The sequence below is a fragment of the Lathyrus oleraceus genome, chromosome 7 (genome assembly GCF_024323335.1).
Source record: "Lathyrus oleraceus cultivar Zhongwan6 chromosome 7, CAAS_Psat_ZW6_1.0, whole genome shotgun sequence".
In the NCBI taxonomy this organism is placed as follows: Eukaryota; Viridiplantae; Streptophyta; class Magnoliopsida; order Fabales; family Fabaceae; genus Lathyrus; species Lathyrus oleraceus.
In genome coordinates, this window is record NC_066585.1 from 165,006,198 (window position 1) to 165,030,283 (window position 24,086).

The 24,086-nt window shown below is 29.4% G+C and overlaps 2 protein-coding genes across 5 annotated transcripts; one reads left to right on the forward strand and one right to left on the reverse strand.

The window, feature by feature from the left end:
• Positions 1 to 7,670: 7,670 nt before the first annotated feature.
• LOC127101176 (uncharacterized) lies at positions 7,671 to 13,666 on the forward strand. Of its 3 annotated transcripts, none has more exons than XM_051038515.1 (14): positions 7,671 to 8,348; positions 8,435 to 8,520; positions 9,495 to 9,711; positions 9,849 to 10,043; positions 10,443 to 10,497; positions 10,653 to 10,859; positions 10,957 to 11,093; positions 11,308 to 11,500; positions 11,627 to 11,686; positions 11,774 to 12,019; positions 12,109 to 12,367; positions 12,468 to 12,673; positions 12,757 to 12,807; positions 12,910 to 13,666. In XM_051038515.1, exons 1-14 carry the CDS (start codon positions 8,170 to 8,172, stop codon positions 13,195 to 13,197), a joined length of 2,379 nt encoding a protein of 792 aa, XP_050894472.1. In that variant the 5' UTR covers positions 7,671 to 8,169; the 3' UTR covers positions 13,198 to 13,666. The 3 variants fall into 3 exon arrangements, with proteins under 3 accessions (XP_050894472.1, XP_050894474.1, XP_050894473.1); XM_051038517.1 differs by having other exon boundaries at positions 8,212 to 8,348; positions 9,526 to 9,711; XM_051038516.1 differs by lacking the exon at positions 7,671 to 8,348 and adding an exon at positions 9,346 to 9,406 and having other exon boundaries at positions 8,437 to 8,520.
• A 1,075-nt stretch (positions 13,667 to 14,741) lies between these two features.
• LOC127101512 (protein ROH1) lies at positions 14,742 to 16,853 on the reverse strand. 2 transcript variants are annotated; one of them, XM_051038943.1, is made up of 2 exons: positions 16,670 to 16,853; positions 14,742 to 16,259 (listed from the first exon to the last, which is right to left on the reverse strand). In XM_051038943.1, the coding sequence occupies exon 2, from the start codon at positions 16,121 to 16,123 to the stop codon at positions 14,942 to 14,944; it is 1,182 nt and encodes a 393-aa protein (XP_050894900.1). In that variant the 5' UTR covers positions 16,124 to 16,259; positions 16,670 to 16,853; the 3' UTR covers positions 14,742 to 14,941. The 2 variants fall into 2 exon arrangements, with proteins under 2 accessions (XP_050894900.1, XP_050894899.1); XM_051038942.1 differs by having other exon boundaries at positions 14,742 to 16,266; positions 16,670 to 16,852.
• Positions 16,854 to 24,086: the final 7,233 nt, after the last annotated feature.

Sequence of the window (24,086 nt, forward strand, 5' to 3'; positions counted from 1 at the left end):
TTAAGAAAATTAAAATTGAATTGTTGAGTAATTGATAATAATATATTTAGTTTAGTTGGGATCTGAGTAATTTGACTCTTTAAAGTTGTTTTGATAAGGTTAGAGTTGTCATGAATAGTTGATGTTTTACCCTGTTAGTGGTCCGACATAAGTAATAATATGAATTACTCTATTGGTGGGTGATATTGTGATAAGAAGTTAATATTTTGTACCGTTTATGAATATGTGTGAATATAATATGTTTATATGATTGAGTTATAATTGTATAACATATTTTTGAGTTGTGTAGTTCAAAGAGAACTATTATGTTGGCCTTGCATTGACAAATTATGGTTTATAGAAAACCCTGTCTAGAGAGGACATTTTGTTCAGAGAGAATATTTTTCGAGTACGAGATGTGAATTTGTTTCTTTGATTTTCGAGTTGAATTGTTGCTTATATGTTTTGAGAATTGTTGCTGAATCCCATGCATTCATGTATATCAAAGATAGATAGGACTTCGGTCCGACGAGGTCTAGTGCTCAGAGAGAGCCAATGACGAGGTTCATTGCTCAGAGAGAGCCAGTGATAGTCTCATTGCTCAGAGAGAATATTTTCTAGAGAGGAATTGGAGACGTGAATTATTATGTAAAATAACTCGGACATCCAAATTTTTGGTACCACATGCATTTTTTAAGGAGAAGTACATTGCATCAATACATTTTCATTGTGATTCGTTGTTGTCATTTGCGTATGACAGTGTTATGTCCTAATTGTTCTATCCTTACTGTTTTATGCACCATTAATATGTATGAATGTATTATCACCTCTTTGCTTTATGTTGTCCATCTTGGACATCTTGTAGATAATCAGGAGTATAGTCTGGTTGTAGTGATCGGAAGATAGCTTCTTGGAGCTCATCTTCATTTATTTTATTGTTATTGTTTTTAGTCGGTTAAATGCCCTGATATGTAACATCGAGAACAAGACATTTTTATTATATTTTGAATTAATGCTGAATTATGTGGTTTAAAGCCTAATACTTTTGATTTTGTAGTTTTATTATGTTAATTCCACTGAATGTTGTTAAATATTTTCAAAACTTTTTGGATAGTTGTCGTAGTGACACCTTAAATTGTCAATTAAATCTTTTCATATGAGTTTTGGAATTTAGGGTGTTACAAAATGCAACAGTAATAATGTAAACTTGCAGAAATAGAAAAACATCTACTTTGAAGTTGAAAATACAACAACCAAGTACTTGAAATAATGCATAAATTAAAGGGCATAAACACCACAATGTGAGTTGTTTATGCTTTTACAAGTGGAATTTAGTGATAAGACAAAACTTGGATCCTGAAAACTAATTATGAAGTCCTATTTATAGACCTGATTTGCACTAAAAGTGCTCCGAAACGTGGAAGAGAAGTGGGGAAAGTGGAAGAGTGGGAAAAACTGCTCCCTGGAACATGGCTGAAATTTCTGGAAAACGACGTCATGACGGGTGTCAACAAGCTGGCGATCTGCCTGTCATGACGCTCTATTGTGGGTGTCTGAAATGTGAGGCCATGACGGGCGTCACTCTGGTGACAGTCCGCCATCGGGACATTTGAGCTTACGCGTATTAGTTCCATGACTTGTTGGTCGTCGGTCTGGCCTTTGGGGTGGAATGATGACAGTCGTGACTGGGTTAAGCCCGTCATGACAACACAAGACTTGGGATTTTTCGCCGTTTTCTCTATTTTCATCATTTTTAGCGCATCAACCTATAATTGACAAGTACCTGAAACACACACATAAAACCACAAAAATGCATGAATTTACTCTAAAACAAGTGAAAATCAAGCTAATTAGATGATGCATTTTGCATGTTACAAATATACTTCAAGACTTGTCAATTGCTTTAATTCTTGTAGACACTAGCTTGAGTTTGAGATGAGGCGTTGCACTCCATTTGGTTGCCATCATCAGGAGAGTCAAGTCCATCAAACCCTAATAATCTGATTTGCATCTTTAACCGCTTTATCCACTTTATGCTTGACGTTAATTGTTGTCGTCATTAAACACTTAGTTGTAATTTATTAAATGCATGTTCATCTTTAATAGTTGTCGTCATCAAAAGCATGTTCTATGACCTGAAAAACAAGGTTTTACAATTTTTTCTACTGACATCAAGTAAACATACATATTTCCCTTCCAATAAGCATAATTTTTTCTTTTGAAAATTAGAGCTCTATTGTACGCTCCCTTCGGATCATCGTTACCCATATTCTCAATGGCTTGTTGGGAGAGAATATGAGAATTTAATTGTTTAGAAGGGGGGGGGGGGGGGGGGGGGGTAATTGAATAAACCTCCTTAAAAATTGACCGATTTAAAAAAAGAAATTTTATTTCAAAAATTAGAGATTGAAAAATTATTTTTGCTATGAAAAATTTAATACAAAAGTTAGTATACTTTTTGGATGTAATTGATCAAACACTTAATTAGATATAAAAAAATAGAATGTACATGAAAAGAATGCCTGAAAAAATCCATATGACAATTGAATTAAAATCGTGTTACACGGGCTCCGTAAAACGAATATTATTAATTCGAAAAGAAGTATAATATTACAATCTTGAGATATAATCAACAGTAAGAAATGATTAAGAAGTAAGAATCTAACAAAATCTAAAGCTTATCAACGAAATCGCTATCAATACGATAAACTCTAACAACACGTGATTCTAAGAAAACATTAAACCTAAACATGGAGAGAGAGAGAGAGAGAGAGAGAGAGAGAGAGAGAGAGAGAGAGAGAGAGAGAGAGAGAGAGAGAGAGAGAGAGAGAGAGAGAGAGAGAATTGTATGCTGAATGTATAGTGGTTTGATAATTCGTCATCGTTATGCTTATTCCACCCTCCAATGGTTACCCATTGAAATTTTGTTGTTCTTCCATTATGATTTTGACAAATTTACACAAATTTGTTTAGTACAATCACATTTCAAATAATGCTGAAAATAAAGATCTTCAATCTGAATCCTCTTTAAATATACACAATTTGTATAGCATAATCCTTGTGAAATTTTTACTCGATTTCGACTTAAATTTACACATATTTGTTTAGTACAATCACAATTTAAATAATGCTAAAAGTAAAGATCTTTAATATGAATCGTCTTTAAAATGTACACAACCTCTATAACTGAATATTTGTAATAATTTTACTCGACTTCAATTTAAATTACAAGCAATAAAACATAAATGAGTAAACCCGATGGGACAAAGGTAACTTCTCTAACTACTTCTCTAACTTCTTCTGGTGTGACAGTGGTTCATCACTTGCCAAGTTAAAATAATACATACTATTTTAACTTTTTATATTAAGACTTTGTTTCCAATATCTTTCAAGAGTTCATTTAATTTTTTTTGTTACGGTTAAAAGACTTTATTGATAAAAAATTAAATTAATTATTTATTTATTTATGTAATTTTTTATTTTATTTTTTCAAATGACTAATGATTAGGTTCAATTTTCTGCTCTATGTATAACTGAAGTATTTATGGGTAAGTTCTTTATAGAGGTGCAAAGTTGTCTCGCAATGCATGCTACAATATAGATATCATCCCACCGCTTGAAACCTTTGTCAGAGATTGAAAGTTGGGAAGGGACATGCGCAACTCTTATTCTCATCGTCCCCATTTCTTTGGTGTTGTCCTCTTGGTCATAATCATGCTTTGTTCGAATTAAGGCATTCCTTGAGGGATTCTCTATTGAACCACTGTTATTCCTTCTATTTTGCGAGTCCCTAATTGAGAAATCATCATAATTCTCCATCAAGGTGAGAGACAAAGTGGAAAACCAGAAGATCGATTTCCATATACAATACTAAAATGATATGGATAAGACCAATGAGGTTTATAAAGGAGGTGGTGAACCTGGATGTAATGAAAAAATATGGTAGTGATTTTGCGTCTTGGTGCTTCGGTCATGCGAGCTACTTGCAGACACTCTGATGCCTAAGTTAGCGATGACCAATAGTGAGAGGTATTTAGTGTTAAAATAGTGTGTACATAAATATGGTGTATTCGTTAGGCTTTATAATAGGGTTTATGCTTTGTGTCCCTAGAATCTTCTCTTGGTGACACATGTTTTAGAGGATATTACTCCAAGATGTTTTCTTGCCTTAGTACGAAGGTCCAATTGCTTCATGGAACATTTGAGACTTTATGGAAGTGAGCTTCAACCTATATCAAAATAATATGGAATAAAAACTACTTATTGTATGAGAGTTTCTCGAGTCGTGCAAAGGTCTCGTCATTGCAATGATCAACTAACTTTGAGTTAGAGCACCAACTCGATCCTGGTTCCCTTGGATCATGAAAATGATTAAGCTGTCTTCAAAATTTGTTCTTCTGATATCTTAATCTATGGTTTATTGAACCTTATTGTGAACCATAGATTTGACGATGTTAACTAGTTATTGCGAGACTTAATACATGATGTCATGCATCCCCTTATCCTTTGTTAACTAATGAAAGAATTAATCATAACTATTGCGATTTCACGTGGACCAATCATTATGTCTCTAAAAGCATTGGAAGAACTCAATACGTAGGTATTCCCAATGTTGATGCAAAATTGTTAGGTCTACAAAATCTATCCTTGCTCCACTAAGTATGTGGATAATGCATGATTTTTCCCTTTATTTGATGTATGGGGCACCCCACATCCGAATTAATCTTTCCTCTTTCACAACATCTGTTGTTTCTCTAATTCATGCACACGTTATTTCCTCGTGTTCAATGTTAATAGATATTTTGAATAGTAGTGCTAAAAATAGATAACACAATAAAATGTCAAATTGTTCAAATTGATTGAACTTTGACCGAATCTAAGAACTCTTTTAACATAATAAATTAAAAAAATGATTAACTATCATTTGATTTTTTTTTACATTCACTTAATTTTTTAAAAGAAAAATTCGACTAATCCTAACTTTAATTTTTGTTTATATTATCAAGCAAATCTTTTAATTTTAGATATAAATAATTTTTTAGTGGGTGTTTTTCCTTGATATACCGCTGCACCCTCTAATTATTATTATAAATAAATTTATTTTTTATTATATTTGATAATTGATAAATTTAATTCATATATAATTTAGATACATTAATTATCAAATATTTATAAAAAATATCAAATTTATTTATATTAATAGTTTTCGGATGGTGTATAAACTACTCCATTTCTCATAATTAAAATGCTTCCGAGGTCAATCTCTATCTATACAGGCTTTAAATTCGACTATAGCTTTATTGTTAGTGCTTAATACCAGCTCAACTACCTCTAGTCCAGTGGCACCCACTTGAGTGTCACATATCTTAATTACCATTACTCCACACCACACAGTATATTTCAGAACTATTTGCCTTTATCATCATTAACAATAGCAATAATGAATCTATTCCTTTGTGTCTCGCATTTTCCCAAAATCAACATCACAAAACTAATGCAAGAGGAATGTTAGGAAACCCACATTTTTGTGATTTTCTCTACATTTTTATTTTGTCAAATATATGTGTAAATTTTACTACTTTAAATATATCCTACATAAAATAATAGAGACCACATCTCTTCATATTTTTTTCTTCTAAAATTTATATATAATAAAATGAATTTTATTTATTCATTTTTTCATCCATATAGTACTCTCGTTGTTATTACTATAAATAAATAAATAAAATAATTTTATATTGATTTAAAAATAGTTAAATATTATTAATTTTCTAAAATTTTATATAAAATATAAGTTAAGTATATTTTAAAAAATGGTTTTTTTATTTAAATGCAGTGAATTAAAGTTTGAAATAGTTTATTACTAGTATATTCGTTTATAACTCAAAGTATTTTAAAATTTTAGCATACTTAATACTAAACGAATATAATTATATAATTGAATATAATTATATAATTTGAAATATCAAATAAAACCATATGAAGAAGAAAAATGATCGGTTGTTCTCTTAGCGCAGGAGTTGTATATTGATATTTGATCGAAAAAATAGAAGTTTGAATTCAAGATATTTTATTTATTTATTGTTAAAAAATAAATTTGACTAATAATTTATTAAATAAAAAGTAATAATATTCCTTTAGTTCTTATAGAAAAAAACATTCATTTTTTAAAACACTTATTTAGAAATTTTATTTAAATAATTTATTTTTTTAAATAAATATCTAAACTAATTTATTTTCTAAAATAATTCATTTTCAAATAAAAAAAATATTTTAACATAAAAGAATCATCAATCAAATTGACATTTATGTACTATAGATAAAAGAAAGCATCAATTTAATTGAGGATAATGTATAAACATATATGAGAGATAAAATATTGTCGTTTCTTTTTATGTGTTTGTATATTGGGGTTAATAAGATTCTCTTTCGTGTGTATTGTGGTAAATTGGATTGATGTTTCATCTTATGTGTTTTATATTTATGTGTTTTATATAGATCTCAATAGAATTGTTGTTTCTTTTTATGTGTTATACACAATTGATGTCTATTTTATATTAAAATATTTTTTTATTTAAAAGTGAGCTATTTTAAAAAATAAATAAAAAAGTAAATTATTTTTTATCTTCATCTAAAAAAAAAGTTATTTAATAAAAAATTCACTTATTTAATCTACTTAAACTATAAACACATTAGTTATTTATATTTAAAAAAGAATTTATTTTAAAATAAGAATATAAATAAATACTAATACTCCTCTGGTTGTATATTATAAATAAATTTTATCTTTTTAAATTTATGAAATAATTAATATATCTTATTTATATATAAGTTAGATATATTAATTATTTAATAAATAAAATTAAGTTATAAAGGGAGTACTAGTACTAGTTAAACAAATATTATAAATATAACATTTATTGTGTACGGTAAAGTCAAACCATCAGTGACTTATAATAATAAGCATTTATAAACAAAACAATTAGTATAAAAATTACATACCATAATATATTATAGCTATGTTTACTTTTCTATTTTTTTATTATATTTTGTTTTTAAAAAAAAATATTTTATGATACTAAAAAAATATTAATGTTATTTTTTAATATATCATCCATTACTTATTATTCTCATCTCTTTTAATTTTTTAAATCTAAAGTTTTCATTATTAATAAATAATAATATTTTTTTTTAAAATACTTAATATTTTTCTTGGCCTATCTCAATCTTGAGGTTAATTTTTCTCTTAATTCAAAAAAAAATTAATTAACTTTTTAACTCTTCAAAATGTTTTATTTAGTTATTTTCTATCATCGTTAAAAAAATTTAAAAATTAATTACTAAATTTATCATTAATTATAAAAAAAAGTTAAAATATTAATAGAAAGTTTTTTGAAGTTGAAAAACCAAAATAAATGTCGAAATACTGAAAAGATATTAAACGTTTTTAAAAATAATAACTACATGTAAAAAAAGAACGAGGTACTATACCTTAATAATTTGTCATTGTTACTTGGTGCCAAGAGATAAAATAAGAGATGTTATAATGTGGCAACGACACCGATCCCATTTTCAGGTCCCATAATTATCGTCCCTAATATTCACCGACACGACATCCCATGTTACCATTTTCAATTTCTTTTTCTTTTTTTATTATTAATCTTTTTATTTCACAATAAAAAAACAAAAATTGAAATATTAATTTTTAATTAACATCATCACAACCTGCAAAAAAGGGTTGACGAAAATGATGTTCTTTCAACCATCATGAATTTTTTTAATTCATCATAAACAAAGTCCCCTTTTTGTTTCTCTTGTTTCCTCGCTTTCGATTCCTTCTATGAAAAATTTCACCTTTTTCTTCATCTTGTTTATTTCCCACCTTTTTCATTCACTCTAATCAATCAATCGATCGCTTCAGCATGCATACATCCACATTTCACAGGGTTTAAAGTTTGTTTTTTTCATTGAAAAACTCTAATGGGTTTTGTTTTGTTTGCAATTTGGATTAATCAGAAGTTGAATCTCTGAGTGAGTCAAAGTTGGTTCCTTTTTTAGGTTTTAGGTGTTGGGTTTTGGTACCTACCCCACTTCCATTGAAAAAAGGGATAAGGGATGAATGATCATTGGATTTGGGGTATTTGGGGTATTGAATATTACTGTATCAGTTTCTTCTAGTATTTACTACATATGATTCGGAGACTGAGATGGTTTGCTGGTTTGAATCAAAAGAATTGGTCAAACAAAAGGTTGGTCAATGCTGATCTACCTGGCCTTGAAAGGCCAAATCACTTACCCATGCTTGATGCTGTTCATGAAGTTGCAATTTACATTCATAGGTTTCATAATCTTGATCTTTTTGAACAAGGGTAAGCTTCAATTTTGAACAAGGGTAAAAACAAACAAGTTTTTTAGTTTTACTTCTGGTTGTTTTATTCTTGTTGTTGATATGCAGATGGTACAAAATTAAGGTTTCCATGAGATTGGAGGTTGGTGAAGATTCTTATCCCGGGATTCCGGCGAGGGTTGCTCAGTATGAAGGTGACTTGTATTCCTAAGCTCTTAAAGTAGTAATTGTTTGTTATTCTCTTTAGTTTGTAGTAAGTTATGTACTGGTACTTTGTAATGCTAGATTAATTACTCTAATGATGACACTTAGTTCAGGTTCATTTGGATTTGTGACTGTCATGGTGGAAGTTGAATAAATTGTCATTTTCTGGCAATGTGCTATTTAGCGTAAAATGCTACTAAATAGCGGCTATAGTGGGACGCTATAGCCCATATCGAAATTTGAACAAACTGATATTTTCTGAGACTCGCAATTGACAACACTGGTCATCTACGGTTTTGTGTATGATGACTATGTTTTTGTTTTTCAACATCCAGAAATTTCAAATTGCCAGATATGTTTTTAGAGTCATCGCGGTTCTGTAAATGGTAGTTAAATAATCTTTTATTCTCTATTCTTGTTATATAGTATGAATAATTTGTCTTTATTTTGGGATATTGGTTTTATGAGTTTTTACGGAAAAAGGGTTGTGTAAGGTTTGTTCAATTACTGGCATCTACCTAATTATTTGCTGAATATTTTTAACCTTATGATTTTGAAGTTTAATTGATATCGAATGAACATCAGATTGTTGTATGTTGCATGCACTGTACTTATCACCAAGTTTTTCTTTGTTGTGTTTATATATTTATATATAACTTCGGCATTTTTGAACTATCCAACCAAATAGAGCTTGAACTTTATCCTAATTTATTTTAACCATCATCAGAAATACTCTACTGTTATTTTCCCTTTTTCTGGAATGTGTTTTCCATTGTTGTAATTCTGTCGTAAGCTCACTAAGCTTGCTATTTCAGATTGCTGTACTCTTTTCAATATACATGACACAGCTTGACACTTACAAGATTGATATGCTCAGTAATTACTTTGCTCTTTTTTTATTGATATAAACATGTATTTCAGCTAGAGTAAAATCTTAGAATCAATCTTTTTCTTTGAGCTGCAGCTCCTGAAGTAGGTTCTGACAATTTATGTAGAGTTTGGATGATTGATGATACGGACAACAGTTTTTCAACACCACCATTCCAGATTAGATACGCAAGACAGGACGTTTTTCTTTCTATCATGATCTCGTTCTACCTAGCTTTTGGTGAATATGACAGAGAATCCTCTGCTGTTATCTTGAAGTTTGAACTCATGCATGCTCCTATGACTGCAACTGGGTTAGTTCATGTTTCTCTTTCCCCCTTTCTTTGTGTGAATGTAACTATGTATTCAACAAATGAGAGTTAAAGACAAAGAAGTTGATTGAGTCGAGTAAAATGATTTTGAAATGGATTGCATCGTGTTCATTGTGCAGGTCTGATTTACAAAGTTCGCTGGATGGATGTTCTGCTTCAGTTCATGAATACAAAATCCCGCCTAAAGCTCTTCTAGGATTGCATTCCTACTGTCCTGTTTACTTTGATGCTTTCCATTCTGTCGTTGTCGATACAAGTGTTCACATCAGTCTACTAAAAGCTAGTTACCGCACAACTCGACAGAAGGTACCAAGGTTTGTCAGAGTTCCAGTTTTGAGTTTAAAATATATATGCCATGGATATCTTCATAAAATCTTTGAAGTGTTTGGTAAAATTAGCGTTTGAACTAACTGATAAATATAAAATGACATAAAAAGATATCTTTTATTAATTCTTTTTCCGATTATGATAATGAAGATGAAAATGAAAAACAAAATGATACGCTATAAGCTCAAATGCTACTTGAAGTAGCATCTGGGAAAATGCTAGAAGTTCCGAGAGAAGTACCGTTACCAGTTTAGTCTTTTTTTTTGTAACCAGACGAAGTGACAATAACCACATTAAACAGTCATAACTTAACTACGTTTGTTTTGTTTGTCTTCCTCACTGTATTGTTTTAACTTTGAATGATATGGTTTGTTGAATTGTACCAGGGATTGTAGAGATTCAGAAGGCACTTATGATGAAGATTATGTTGGGTCAAACAAGGTATGATATGATATGTTGATGTAATATTTGTGAAGGCGTTTTAAGTTAACATCACAATTTTGTGATATATATTAGGGGCTAAGATTAATTTTGTTGAGAAATATCTTTGCTTACTTTGTTACTTATTCTTCTACTGATGGTCAAACTCAAATCAGGTGATGCTCATCAAAGCATTGATGGCTGCACATGATATACTGCTTGAAGATCTAAGAAGATTAAGCACTGGCATTAACCAAGCGATTGATTTGACTGAAATTGTGTTTGAATCAGATGATACAAAATGGGTTGATTCGCCTCTGTCAGCACGTGTCGTCAAAAGTATTGATGGTGAACAATCACTTAAGCTGCTTGATGGAGAAGAAGTCAGTGTCAAAGTCCCTAATTTTGTCAACGTTTGTTGCTTCTCTGTGTTTTATACTACTATATGCCTATTGAATACTTGAATAATTTCCTAAACAGGATGGTTCTCATTATATCAATTATCGAGCCGGGAAATCAGTTCAACCTTTTTCTTGGGATGATCATCTGTTAAACTATTTCCAGACTCTAGCGAATCAGCTCTTACATCTCTGGAATATATTTCTGAAATTCCACAGGTTTGTTCAGACATGTCTAAATAATTATTTAAGTTCGGCATTTAAATCCTTATAGCACTTTTTTGATAAACCCATGTTTCTTCTACAGTTGATAGCATATTGAAAACTATATTTCTAAGTTTTTATTGGTTTTAGATTTATATTATGCATACTATAATTGCAAATGCATGTTTTCTATTGTAAAATCTCTTTTCAATCCTATTGCTTTACTCAGGGAAAACAAAACAAAAATACTAGAATTTCTCCGCAAATCATGGGCTATAGATCGGAGAACTGAATGGTCAATATGGATGGTGTACTCAAAGGTTGCAATGCCTCATCAATATTTGCACAACAGAGTTGAGGGGATATCGTTGCACCATGGCTTACATAGAAGTTCATTAAATATGAGGAGGCTGATGGATGATGTAATTATCTATTTTTTGCTGTACAAGATTCATAAAGTTTATTATTATCTGCTTCGCCGTGTTTGGAATTGATTATTACTGAATGATTTTCTTGAAATATGTTATATTTCTTGTTATTCTGTTCAGCCTATTCAAACTGCGATAATGCGTGCTGAACTTCATAGGCGAGGTATAGCGCAAATGAGGGTAAGCGAATGTGTTTGTCTTGAATGCTTTATGATCTTCCTGTTTCGGCTGAGTAGAGTTTATGACATGTCTATGATTTTGATGCAGATCAACAATCGGTCTCTTCAAGACATGTATTTATTTGGAGATCCTTTGCTTGTTCCTATTATTATTGTAGAACGCATGGCGAATGTGTACCGTTCTGCAAGTCTGGATTCAAGCTACATTTCTATGGAGAATGATGCAAGACATGTTCTTCTAGGAAATGGTTCCAGATCCGCAAAAAAGTGGTCTGGGAGTAGCCAGCAAAATGGCCATGTTTTGAGAGTCGTCGTTTTTGTTCACGGGTTTCAGGCATGTTTCACATTCTTGCAGTTGCTTTTATCTTACTGATCTGTCTTCGGTTTTTATACTAATTATACCCCTCATCACTCAATTAACAGGGAAATCATTTGGATTTACGGCTCGTTCGTAACCAATGGCTTTTAATAGACCCCGATACACAGTTTCTAATGTCAGAGGCAAATGAAGAAAAAACATCTGGGGACTTCAGAGAAATGGGTTTTCGGCTCGCTAAGGAAGTGATCTCTTTCCTAAAAAAGAAAATGGATAAAGCTTCAAGAAGAGGAAACTTGAAAGATATCAAGCTTAGCTTTGTTGGTCATTCTATTGGTAATCTCATTGTCAGAACGGCCTTAGCAGGTACTATTTACGCGCAAAGTTTTGAACGACACTACTATCCATAAAAAAAAATTTAGGTCTAGGAAACTTAATGTGCTTTTCTCTTTTTAAATAATTCCAGAGAGCATGATGGAGCCATATCTAAGATACTTATACACCTATGTGTCGATATCGGGTCCACACTTGGGTTATATGTACAGTTCGAACTCGCTATTCAATTCGGGGCTGTGGCTGTTGAAGAAGTTTAAGGGCACCCAATGCATCCATCAACTGACCTTTACAGATGATCCTGATCTTGAGAATACTTTCATCTACAATCTTTCCAAGGTATAATATCGTTATCATTGTCTTCTTGATCGATCATCGGGAATATGTGATTTTATTAGTCTCATTGTTATTAACATCTGCAGGAGAAGACACTGGAAAATTTTCGGAATGTGTTTCTTTTGTCCTCGCCTCAGGTAACTTGCTTGAGTTTTTAAAATATTCTGCATTCAAATACTGGATCGTTTCCTTGAGGCGATGATAAGTTATGTCATAATGCTTCGTTCATTACGTTTCAGGATGGTTATGTTCCGTACCATTCTGCTAGAATAGAACTGTGTCCTGCAGCTTCTTCGGATTTCTCTAAACGAGGGAAAATCTTCCTAGAGATGCTAAATAATTGCTTAGACCAAATCCGATCTTTCTCTGACCATCGCGTGATCATGCGCTGCGACGTCAACTTCAACGCATCTTCCTACGGAAGGAACCTAAACACACTTATCGGACGGGCAGCTCATATTGAATTCTTAGAGTCCGACATTTTTGCAAAGTTCATAATGTGGTCTTTCCCAGAGATGTTTAGATAACAAACAAGGGAACTTACATGGAATTCGGATAATATCACACTTGAACAGTTGAATCAAAAATATTCAGAGATGCCAAATTGAAGGGGGGTTAAACCTACATGAGTTGGTATTCTTCTTCAATTCTCTCTTTCATTTTGGCAGGGAGATTGGGGAATGTGAAGAGCAGAAGACAAATCATGGGACCTTGGAATTTGTAAATTACTGTTCAATAGTAGTTATGTTTTGTTCTTTCATAAAAAAAATCATCTTAGTTATGGATAGATAGGAGTATAGGCTTTTTTTGTGAGTAGTATATCTGGCACATGAATCTAGCATGTACAAAAGAACAGAAGCATGAGTGTGTACCATATCTGTTCCATGTTTATTCATAGAATAGAAGCTATTAGCTCTTTAGGCTTAGGAAGTTAGAGGTAATGGTGTTCAGTGACAGTTGATATATTCAAAGGATTCTCTAGAGTACTTCCATCTTTTTACCAATGTTTTTGTGTCGTTTTAGATCCATTCATCCATGTGTCAACTGGTTTGGTGCTAACTGCTTATTGTTTCTTCATGCGATTAAAGCAAAATACTTCCTCCATTCTGTTTTATAATCAAAGTTTGACTTCTTAAGTTCATATTGAAAATTTTCTTATAAGAATGGGACATTAATTTCAGACTATGGTGGCAAAATAGGTCCAGCACTACAAGATACAAGATTTCATACCCGCATCTTAAGTCCATTCTGTCCTGTCCCATTTTTTGGGACAAGATTTTATACCCTAAGTCCATTCTGTCCTGTCCCATTTTTTGGGACAAGATTTTATACCCGTATTCTTAAGTCCATTCATTCCTGTCCCATTTTTTTTGTCCATTCTCCATTCTGTTCTGTCCCATTTTTTAAGTCCATTCTGCCCTGTCCCATTTTTTTTTCGAGACGGACATTACCCGTTGCCACACCTATTGCAAACATTGACTATATATTTGTGAAAAATTACTTTACACTGACTATAGTATTTGTTAAAAATTACTTATAAAATTTATATCCTTTTCTTTTAAAATCATTCTGAGATGGCCACGATCTAAAGTATTTGACTTTTTTTCTAAAAAAATAAAATAATTATCGATTATGTAATTCGGGCAAAGAGTTAAATCTAACAAGCTAAACCAATTGAAAATGAGTCAAATTGAAGTAAAAAATGTTCTAATAAATTCGAATAGGCTTTTGAGCTGAGCCAAATCTTATTACTAAGAAACAGGTGATATTATCTTTATGCTTTTAAAAAATATTTTTGGAATTTTTTATTGCGTTTAGAAAATTTTTCAAGAAAATCAAATCAATGAATTCTATTAAATTTTTAAGAATACCGGATTTTTAAAAAAAAAAAAAATCTAAAATTTTGATTTTTTATTTATATTTTTAGTAAACTACAGCACTTTTTAAAATTTTCAATAAACTAAAGTACTTTTTGAAATTGCTAGTAACTACATTAAAATTTTGTATCAGAAATTTGGTCTGCAAATAAACAAACCATACAAGAGAAAGAAAACACTTGCTCTACATATAATTAAGCAAATAAACCATAAGATATTTCATAAGTAACCTCACCAATTTTTTCTACACAAAGTATTGAGACTAATACCAACCAAACATTACATGTGATGAGCTAAATGATTTATCTTTGAAGCTCCCCTATCATTCTTCCTTCTCTCAAAGAAGCTAGTGATAATATTTAAAATGTACATGTTCAGCAATAACCCACCATTTTCATTGCCCTGTATAGTTTGATGCACAAAGGGAATCAAGCCCTTCGGTTCGGCAAATCACTATCTTTTGGAACACCTCCCTCACAAGGCACTCCAACGGATCCAATCCATCTTTAAAAGCTTCCAAAACAAGCTTCAGCTCCTTCAAATCCTGTTCGACTTCCATTTTATGTTTCTCGGTCAACGGAAACTGAGCAGAATCTACCAGGTCTGTCAAGTGGCGGGTGGTTATCTCAATTTGATATATCTCCTTCAGCAAACCACTTGAGTTGCGGCGCTCTCGCTTCTTTGACTCCTCCATGATCCGCTCGTGAAGCAAAGTAACTGGAGTGCTCCAGGTAAATTGCCTCGGGACTGAAAAATGAAGGTTTAAGCCTCTATCCTGACAAGGAATAGCTGCAACAAGGATCCACAAAACAAACAAGAGAATACAGTTCATTGTGTAAACAGAAACCGAAAGCCTGCTGTTTGCAGCAATCTCGTTCGCGCGAGGTGGAACGAGGTTATTTGCAATGGATTGTAGTTGCTTGGCTGCAGACCAGGACCGAGAGACACTCCATGAATGTGATCTTGAATGCCCTGCCGAATGATGGTCCTTGCTCGAGTTATGCCGCCCAAAAGATCTATGACGTTGAGAAAAAACGGATCCTGATTCTTTCTCGTCAAGCATTGCCAATGCTAAATCCATCAGCGCCTTCCTAGCTCTCTTAAACTGCCCTTCTGCCAACGGTCGCTTATTTGAGCCCAAAGCACAGCTCGCAATTTCCAGATGCTTTTGCCACATCCGGATATTCTCAATCCCATCTCGACTCGCATTACAAATATCAAGAGCCTTAACCGACCTCTCAATGAACTCAGACGTCATCCGATCCAGAGGAGGTTTCGATACCTGCTCTTTATTATTCAACATAATCGCTCTGAATTCCTCATGGCAGCATATAAATGCATTGAGAAGCTTCTGCATCCAATCAATTGATAGCAATTCATCATCACTAACAACAGACAGGTCGTGAAAACGATCCGTAACACGCTTTTGAAACGATCCAAGCTCTAAATTACATGAATCCGACTCATGACTTGCCTCCACAGAATGAACCTGTTCCTGCCTGATACCAAATAACGATCTGCCAAAGGACGAAAATGACGAAGAAGCAGAAGAGCTCTGATTCTCCGTAGACGGCATTGTCACAGAGACTCACAGCCTTCAGCAAAAGCACCCTCAACACAGGATCCTCCTCACAACACTTGACCAAAAAACCACAAAAGATCACATGAAACCCATCAAAAACTGTTCTGCATTAATGTCCCCTCTTTCAGTTCTGTTTCCTACAAGTAACCGAATCCAATTAATTCATAACATTATCAACAGTACAACATAATCAAACATTCAATATTATCCTATATCAAATTCAAAACCTTATACAATTCTCAAAACATAGACTATAACGAACAGATCAAACAAATTTCAAACATTAAAATTAAAACCCAAACAAACAAAAAAAATCCTAAATTTCAATCATATAAGACTCCCATAGTAAAAAACCAAACTAAAAAAACAAAAGCTACCAAAACCCCTCAAAAAAATCAAACCTTTATCTCCAATTTTCCAACACCCAGATACCAATAGGTTCAGAAAATCATGAATAAGCAGTTAAGAAGCATGTTGAAGAAAAGATCAGCAAAAATAAAAATAAAAATAGTGAATTTAAGAAAGGTATAAAAAAAGTACCTTTGAAGTGGAAAGTGTAGGATGAAGAAAAGAAAGGAAGCGTAAAAGATGAAAATGGCGAATCCCCAAACCCTAGCGAAAGACCAAAGCAAAGGGCTTTGGTTTACGCTAGTTGAAGGGGAAGCGTAATCAGAATGTCACAACAGAGAATACTGACAAGACTGCATTTTTTTAAAACAATAATAAAATATTACAGAATAAAGAATATTTGCTTATATGTATTTTTTTGGGGAGTTAGAATTGTCTATTTGTTTGAAAGGTTTTATAAATAATTAATTAATACATGCATAAAATGGGGAAGATGAAACATTTTTCTACTTTAGATTTATTGATAGGAATGGAAATTCTTAAATAATAATTAAATATTTAAAGTTGTAATATTTTATTAGACATAATATAATATTTCAATTATAATTATTTATTAAAAGGATATAGAGCCTTTTTTCTCTCTCTTATTTTCTTTTTTTATTCTTTATAAGTCTCTTAATTTCATTTTCGTTTTTGATTATATAAATGCATGTGATTAAAGAAAAATAAAGAGAAAAAAGATGTAAAGAAAAATAAAGAGAAAAAAGATGTAAAGAAAAATAATTAAAATGATCAAAATCTTATTCAAAAGTAAAGGTTGAATGTATATATTTTATTAATCTATATTTGATAATATTAACTGAACAAAGTTTATATGAACAATAATTTTTAATAATTACTTATTATCTATATATAATTTAGTTACGTTATATTCTCTGTTTCATAATAAGTATTCTATTTAAAATATATATTAATTTTAATAATATAATATATATCATTATAAAATACTCTAATTATAGTAATTGAATAGTTAAATATAATGAAAGTTTAGAAATTAATTTTTGAATAACCATTCGTCAAAATTTTCAAAAATATACTCTCAATCAATAATATATTTTTGAAAGTTTGAAATTATGCTCTCATTAAATGAGTCAACTATTTTTCTTCTTCTTTGTATCATATCAATCAACTCTTTATTAATTGAACTTCTTTATTAATATGTTAATAACTTAAATTTAATACCCCTTAATATTTTTTTACACAAATAATTAATCTTAGTTTAAAAATCTATAGAGGTGAGTTTTAAATTTTATATATATATATATATATATATATATATATATATATATATATATATATATATATATATATATATATATATATATATATATATATATATATATATATATATATATATATATATATATATATATATATATATATATATATATATATATATATATATATATATATATATATATATATATATATTCCAAATAAATATTTTTAGAATAATTTTTAAATTTACTTTTATAAATTTTTAAACTAAAATTAATTATCATTAATTTTTTTAAGCAATAATTAATTTTAAAAAAAAAATAGATGATTGATACTCCTTTGATTTCATATATAAGAGAATTTATAACCTTTAAAAAAATCTGAGAATTTAATTCTTACATTCCTCTTAAATATAAAAATATATATATTTAAAATAGTGACATTGAAGATACATAATAAATATAGATAACTTTTATTTATTTTTAATATTATTAATTTTTTTCTTATATTTAAAGAAAAAAGTAGGATTATATTAATAAAATATAAGAAATACTAACAGATATTCTAAGACATTCTTTAAGATCTTAAAATAATATTTTTTTATTAAAAACATACCTATTTAATACTTTGAAAATTAAATAATTAATTATTTTTAAGTATTTTTTTTTTTAAATCTTCCTTGCAACACTCCTTAGCAATACCCATAGAATATTTGAAGTTAAAATTTTCTTTTTGGATCAAATTATTTGAATATAAGAATATTTTAGATTGGTGACATGAATGGATAAGGATTGATGGGAAGGTTAGAGGTGTTAACATGGACCGACAAAGTCATGAGAAACTTAATACAGTTGTTGATTTAAATTCAACTCTATTTTCGGTTGCCTCGTCATAACTTACAATATTTGGTCTCAACATCATTTCATTCAGTCATTGCTTCAAACAATTTTATATACTTTTGGACATTTAGATTAAAAAAATACATTTATGTTGTAGTTTTAATTATAAGTTTTTGATTTTACCAAAGGAATCAAAATCGAAGAGTTTTAAAATAAATATATCAATTTTGTGGAATTAGATCCTCTTCAATTTTCTCTCTCATACCTTATCTCATGTTCAATTCTAAACCATTTAATTAATTCAACGATTAAAATGAGAGAAAGAGAAAACAAATAGTCCTTTCGTTCCTTTATAAGTGTCACTTTCTTGAAAAAAAAATTGTTTCTTTTTAATTGTCACTTGCAAAGTTCAATGTAGTATTAATTGTATTTTTGTCAAAATTATCCCTAGATAATTATTACAAAGAGAAAAAGTAAAATAAATATAATAAATAATTAAGGGTATTATAGGTAAAAGAAGAATTATTGTTTAAAAAGATAAATTACAGAGAGAGAGAAAGAAATATTTAAAGAATATTTAAAAAGGTAGATAACAATAATGACTAGTTTTATTGATGCGTGTAAAAAGTCAAAAAATGACATTTAAAAAGGAACGGAGAGAGTATTATTTAAAGCAGAGAAAGAAATATATGAATTTTAATTTTAATTTTCTCATCTACTAAATAATTTAATTTAAGAGAATAAAAAATCCTTTAAAAAATCACATTGCTTAAAGCACGTTGTTCTTTTTACTTTAATATTTTTTATTAAATAAATATTTTATAGATACTAATTAAATTATTTAATATTTTATAGATACTTTAATATTTTTTATTTAATCTCATCTACTAAATATTTTATATATTTTTATTTGATGATAATTAAATGATTTAAACTACCTGTATCAAATAAATATTTATATTTATTTTATGATAATTAAATTATTTAAATATTTTTTACCAAATAAATATTTTATATATCTTTATTTGATAAATTATTTTTTAGAAATTGAATCTTTTGCAATTTTTTCTCTTATTTCATGTGCAATTATGAATTATTGGATTAATTCAGCCGTTGACAACAAAGAAAAAACATCATTTAAAGAAGAGATAGAAATATTTTTTTTTATTTTTTTTATTAATCTAATACTTATGAGAAAAAAATAACAAATAAGAATACTTCACATGTTGTTTATTATTTTCTGTAATTTTTGTGATACACATTGTTTGGATTATTACTAGATCATATATAATGATAAGCTAACTAAATAATTACGACATATGAGAAATAAAAAAAAGTTCAAAGTAAAATTTATATATTTCAACAATTTATATAATGACTCATTTTCAAATAAAACAGTTCTAAAAATTTAAAGTTTGAAAAATAATAGTTGATATATTATATATTTTATTTATTTTTATGTTGACAATATAAAAAATATACATTAATTTTATTCTTTAATCATAAATATGCATTTCAAATATGATTTTTATAATATATTAAAATAAAAAATAGTTAAAATTGACTAATTAAATTAATTACAGATAGTTTAAATAATTTAATTATTATCCAATAAAAATATATAAAATATTTATTTAGTAAAAAATATTAAAATAAAAAGAACAACTTGCTTTTTAGCAACAAATTATATAGGGGATATGGTACTTTTTTTAGTCTTTTGTTTTTTTAAGTTAAGTTATTTAGTAGATGGAAAAATAAAAAAAATAAAAAATTGATATATTTTTCTCTCTTCTTTAAATAATATTGTTTTCTCTTTTTTGTATTTTAACAGTTAGATTAATCAAATAGTTTAGAATTGTACATGAGAGAGGACATGAGAGAAAAAATTGGAGAGAATCCAATTCCCAATTTGGTGGACATTTTATGATCAAAACTGTAATTTAAAAAAAATATATGACTCATGTTAAAAAATGATTTAAAATTGGGTCTCACTAAATTCTTTTTTATTTGTTTCTTTCATAAATAAAATATACACTTCCCTTGAAGAAAACATAGAGAATTTTATCTCCAATATTAATGGAAAACAGTCAAATTAATTGTAACTAATAACTTGTTAGTCCATCTTAGCCATATTATTCATTAAACAAATTTGAGCACCATCGTTTTTCATGAGCTTGTAATTTACTTTTATTAATTTATAATATATTTTTTAATTTAATTCAAATAGTTTGTGCTTTTCATTTTATTTTCTTTTTAATTTTTATTATTTTAATTGAAACAATAAATATTAATGTGTTTGATTTGCTACAAAATGAGGGACTATACATGGCAATTTATTTATATTATACTTGATGCAGAAACTTATTATGGGACATGACAAAATATATAATAAGTAATATGACAAAAACATGAATCCTTATTTTTCATTAAATTATAAGATAATTTTTTATCCCAAACATAAATTATAAAAAAATATCAAAACACAATTTTTAATATCTCTTACTATTTAATATTTTGATTTATAAATATAATATTAATATTTTATTTATTAATAAAAAAATTATTAAAAAACTATGTTATTTTATCCGATACATAGAATATCAAATAAAGTAGAATAATTATCATTTGACGTATGTTGATTCATGAATATCCATGTTCTATATATCAATAAAAATATTATAATAAAAAATATATTGTTTAATGCATTGATATATCAAACAAAATATAGATAAAAATTGTTTCTTTTTAATTGTCACTTACAAAGTTCAAGATAGTATTAATTGCAATTTTGTCAAAATTACCCCTATATAATGATTGCAGAGAGAGAAAAAGTAAAGTGAATGTAATAAATAATTAAGGGTATTATATGTAAAAGAAGAATTATTGTTTGAAAAGTAACAATAATGATTAACTTCCTTTGTATGTGTAAAAAGTCAAAGAATGACACTTAAAAAGGAACGGAGGAAGTAATATTTTAGATATTATAAATTCAATCAACAAATTTATTCATTACTCAGTTATCAATTAACTTAAAGTCTATTTATTAAAAAGATTTAAATGCACTTTTGGTCCCTTAGTTTGAGCGTTTTAAAACATTGGTCCCCTATTATAAAACTTGCGATTTTGGTCCCTGAAATTTGATTGCGTTTGGATTTGCATGATCTCCATCCAATTTTGATTATGTGGCAATTCATTAATGACGTGACATATATTATTTGGATAAATGTTACTCCCTCCGTTCCTTTTTAAGTGTCACTTTTTGACTTTTTACACATACCAAGGAAGCTAATCATTAGTGTTACTTTTCAAACAATAATTCTTCTTTTACCTATAATACCCTTAATTATTTATTACATTCACTTTACTTTTTCTCTCTCTGCAATCATTATCTAGGGGTAATTTTGACAAAATTGTAATTAATACTACCTTAAACTTTGTAAGTGACAATTAAAAAGAAACAAATTTTTTTTAAAAAAGTGACACTTATAAAGGAACGGAGGGAGTAGCATTTTCAAATATTTTAATTTTCATCTGAATATTTTAATTTAGAAAATATTAAAAAACATTTTGAATATTGAAAAAACAAATTATAAAATAGTGAAATAGGAATCAAATTCATCTTTCATCATGCCCAGTTTTCTGCAACCTTTTCTTCGTCATTTTTCAACCTCAGATTTGAACCATCTCCTTCATCGTTTGCCTGCAAAAATGATTTCCTTCATCTCCTCAAGCGTTTCTGTTGATGATGTCGCAACATTCCGGTTTCAGCCATGGAAGTAGATCTTCAAGTCGTTCTAGGTATGTATGCAAGTGTGATTTGGATGCTTCATTGATGACAACATGGACAAATATTAACCCAGATCGTTGTTTCTATGGATGTGGGATGTATAAGGATCTCCATTGATGTTCACAGATTCAATGTCAATTGTCTGCTATGTTTATGTTTACAACTTCATCTCCAATGTTGCTTACAGGTTCAAGGTTTCAAGAAATGCAGACACTTTGTTTGGTTGGATAAGGAGATGAATCCTAGGGCAAAAGAGTTAATATCTGCTCTATTAAAGAACATAAATGAAGAGAAGGCGACGGTTAAATCTTACAAAGCAAAAGAGGAAGAATTGAAGATGAAAGTGAAGATGTTGAAGAAAAGGTTGAAGATTAATTGAATGTCATTGTTTGTTATTTTGTTTGCATTTGTTGGGACAACATTGATGAAATATGTTATAGGTTAATTAGGTTTTAGGTTATGCTCTTATGTTGTCTGATATAATATTTTAATAGAATTTGAATGAAAGTACTAATTAAGTTCTTATGTTGTTTGATACAATAGTTGTCTAATATAATATTGTTTGTTATGTTATAAAGTACTGATACTGTCAAAATGAACATTAATATAACCAATACTGTCAATACTGTCAAAATGAACATTAATATAACCAATACTGTCAAAATGAAAATGAACATTAATATAACCATAACTGGTATACTTAACATTGACCTTGTTTGAACATTAATATATGAACATCCAAAATAAAACCCAAGATAATACTTGAGTCAAAATGAAACTGTTTAAGTCATAAACTAGTTAAGTCTTAAACTAATTAAGTCATACAATACAACCAAAATAAGTCATAAACTACTTAAGCCTTAATGAAGGTATAAAAACCATTGTCATGAATCCTTTGTTTTAGCTTCAACTACAACATATGCAATTGGAAAATTTTGGTTATTGTCATCCATCCATAATGCTACCATTAATTGTCCACCATAATTTCCTTTCAAGAAACATGCGTCCAATCCAATAAGAGGCTTGCATGTCTTTGCAAACCCTACCTTACAAGCCTCTAAACTGACATAAATTCTTTCAAACACATGGTTGCCATTACTATCAGCACATTGTATTACAACAATACTAGTAGGATTTGATTTCAATAACTCTTGTCCATAACTTCTCAAATGAGTGAATTGCTCAATACCAACTCCTTGAACTAACTCCATTGGTTTCCTCTTTGCCATGTATGCCTGGTCATGTGATAGTTTCACTCCCCATCTCTCAACAGCTTTAGCTCTGAGGCCTGATGGTTTCATAGAAGGACTATATCTAAGTATGCCCGCAAACTTGTTTGCAAGCCAATTTGTCTCTGCACTACTGCTGTCAGCAGTCCTATGGCATGTATGGTCTTCAATTAAAGTCACAACTTGCCAAAACCGGTTTCCAATCCTCTTGCTAAATCTCATGTAGAACTTACAACCATTAGTGCATTTAACCACAATCCTTTTGGAATCATTCTTCTAATGAATACATTCTTCTAATTCTCCATGGCATAGTCCTTGACAGCATCCCTTATCATTTCTTTGTTAGTAAACACCATCCCTAGCTGAAACTTCATTCCCTGACCAATCTTGTAGGTAAGGTACTTCATGCCTTCATCCTCATCATCACTCCCTGGTGGTGTATATAAATGGTCTGAATCCTCACTGTCACCATGAAC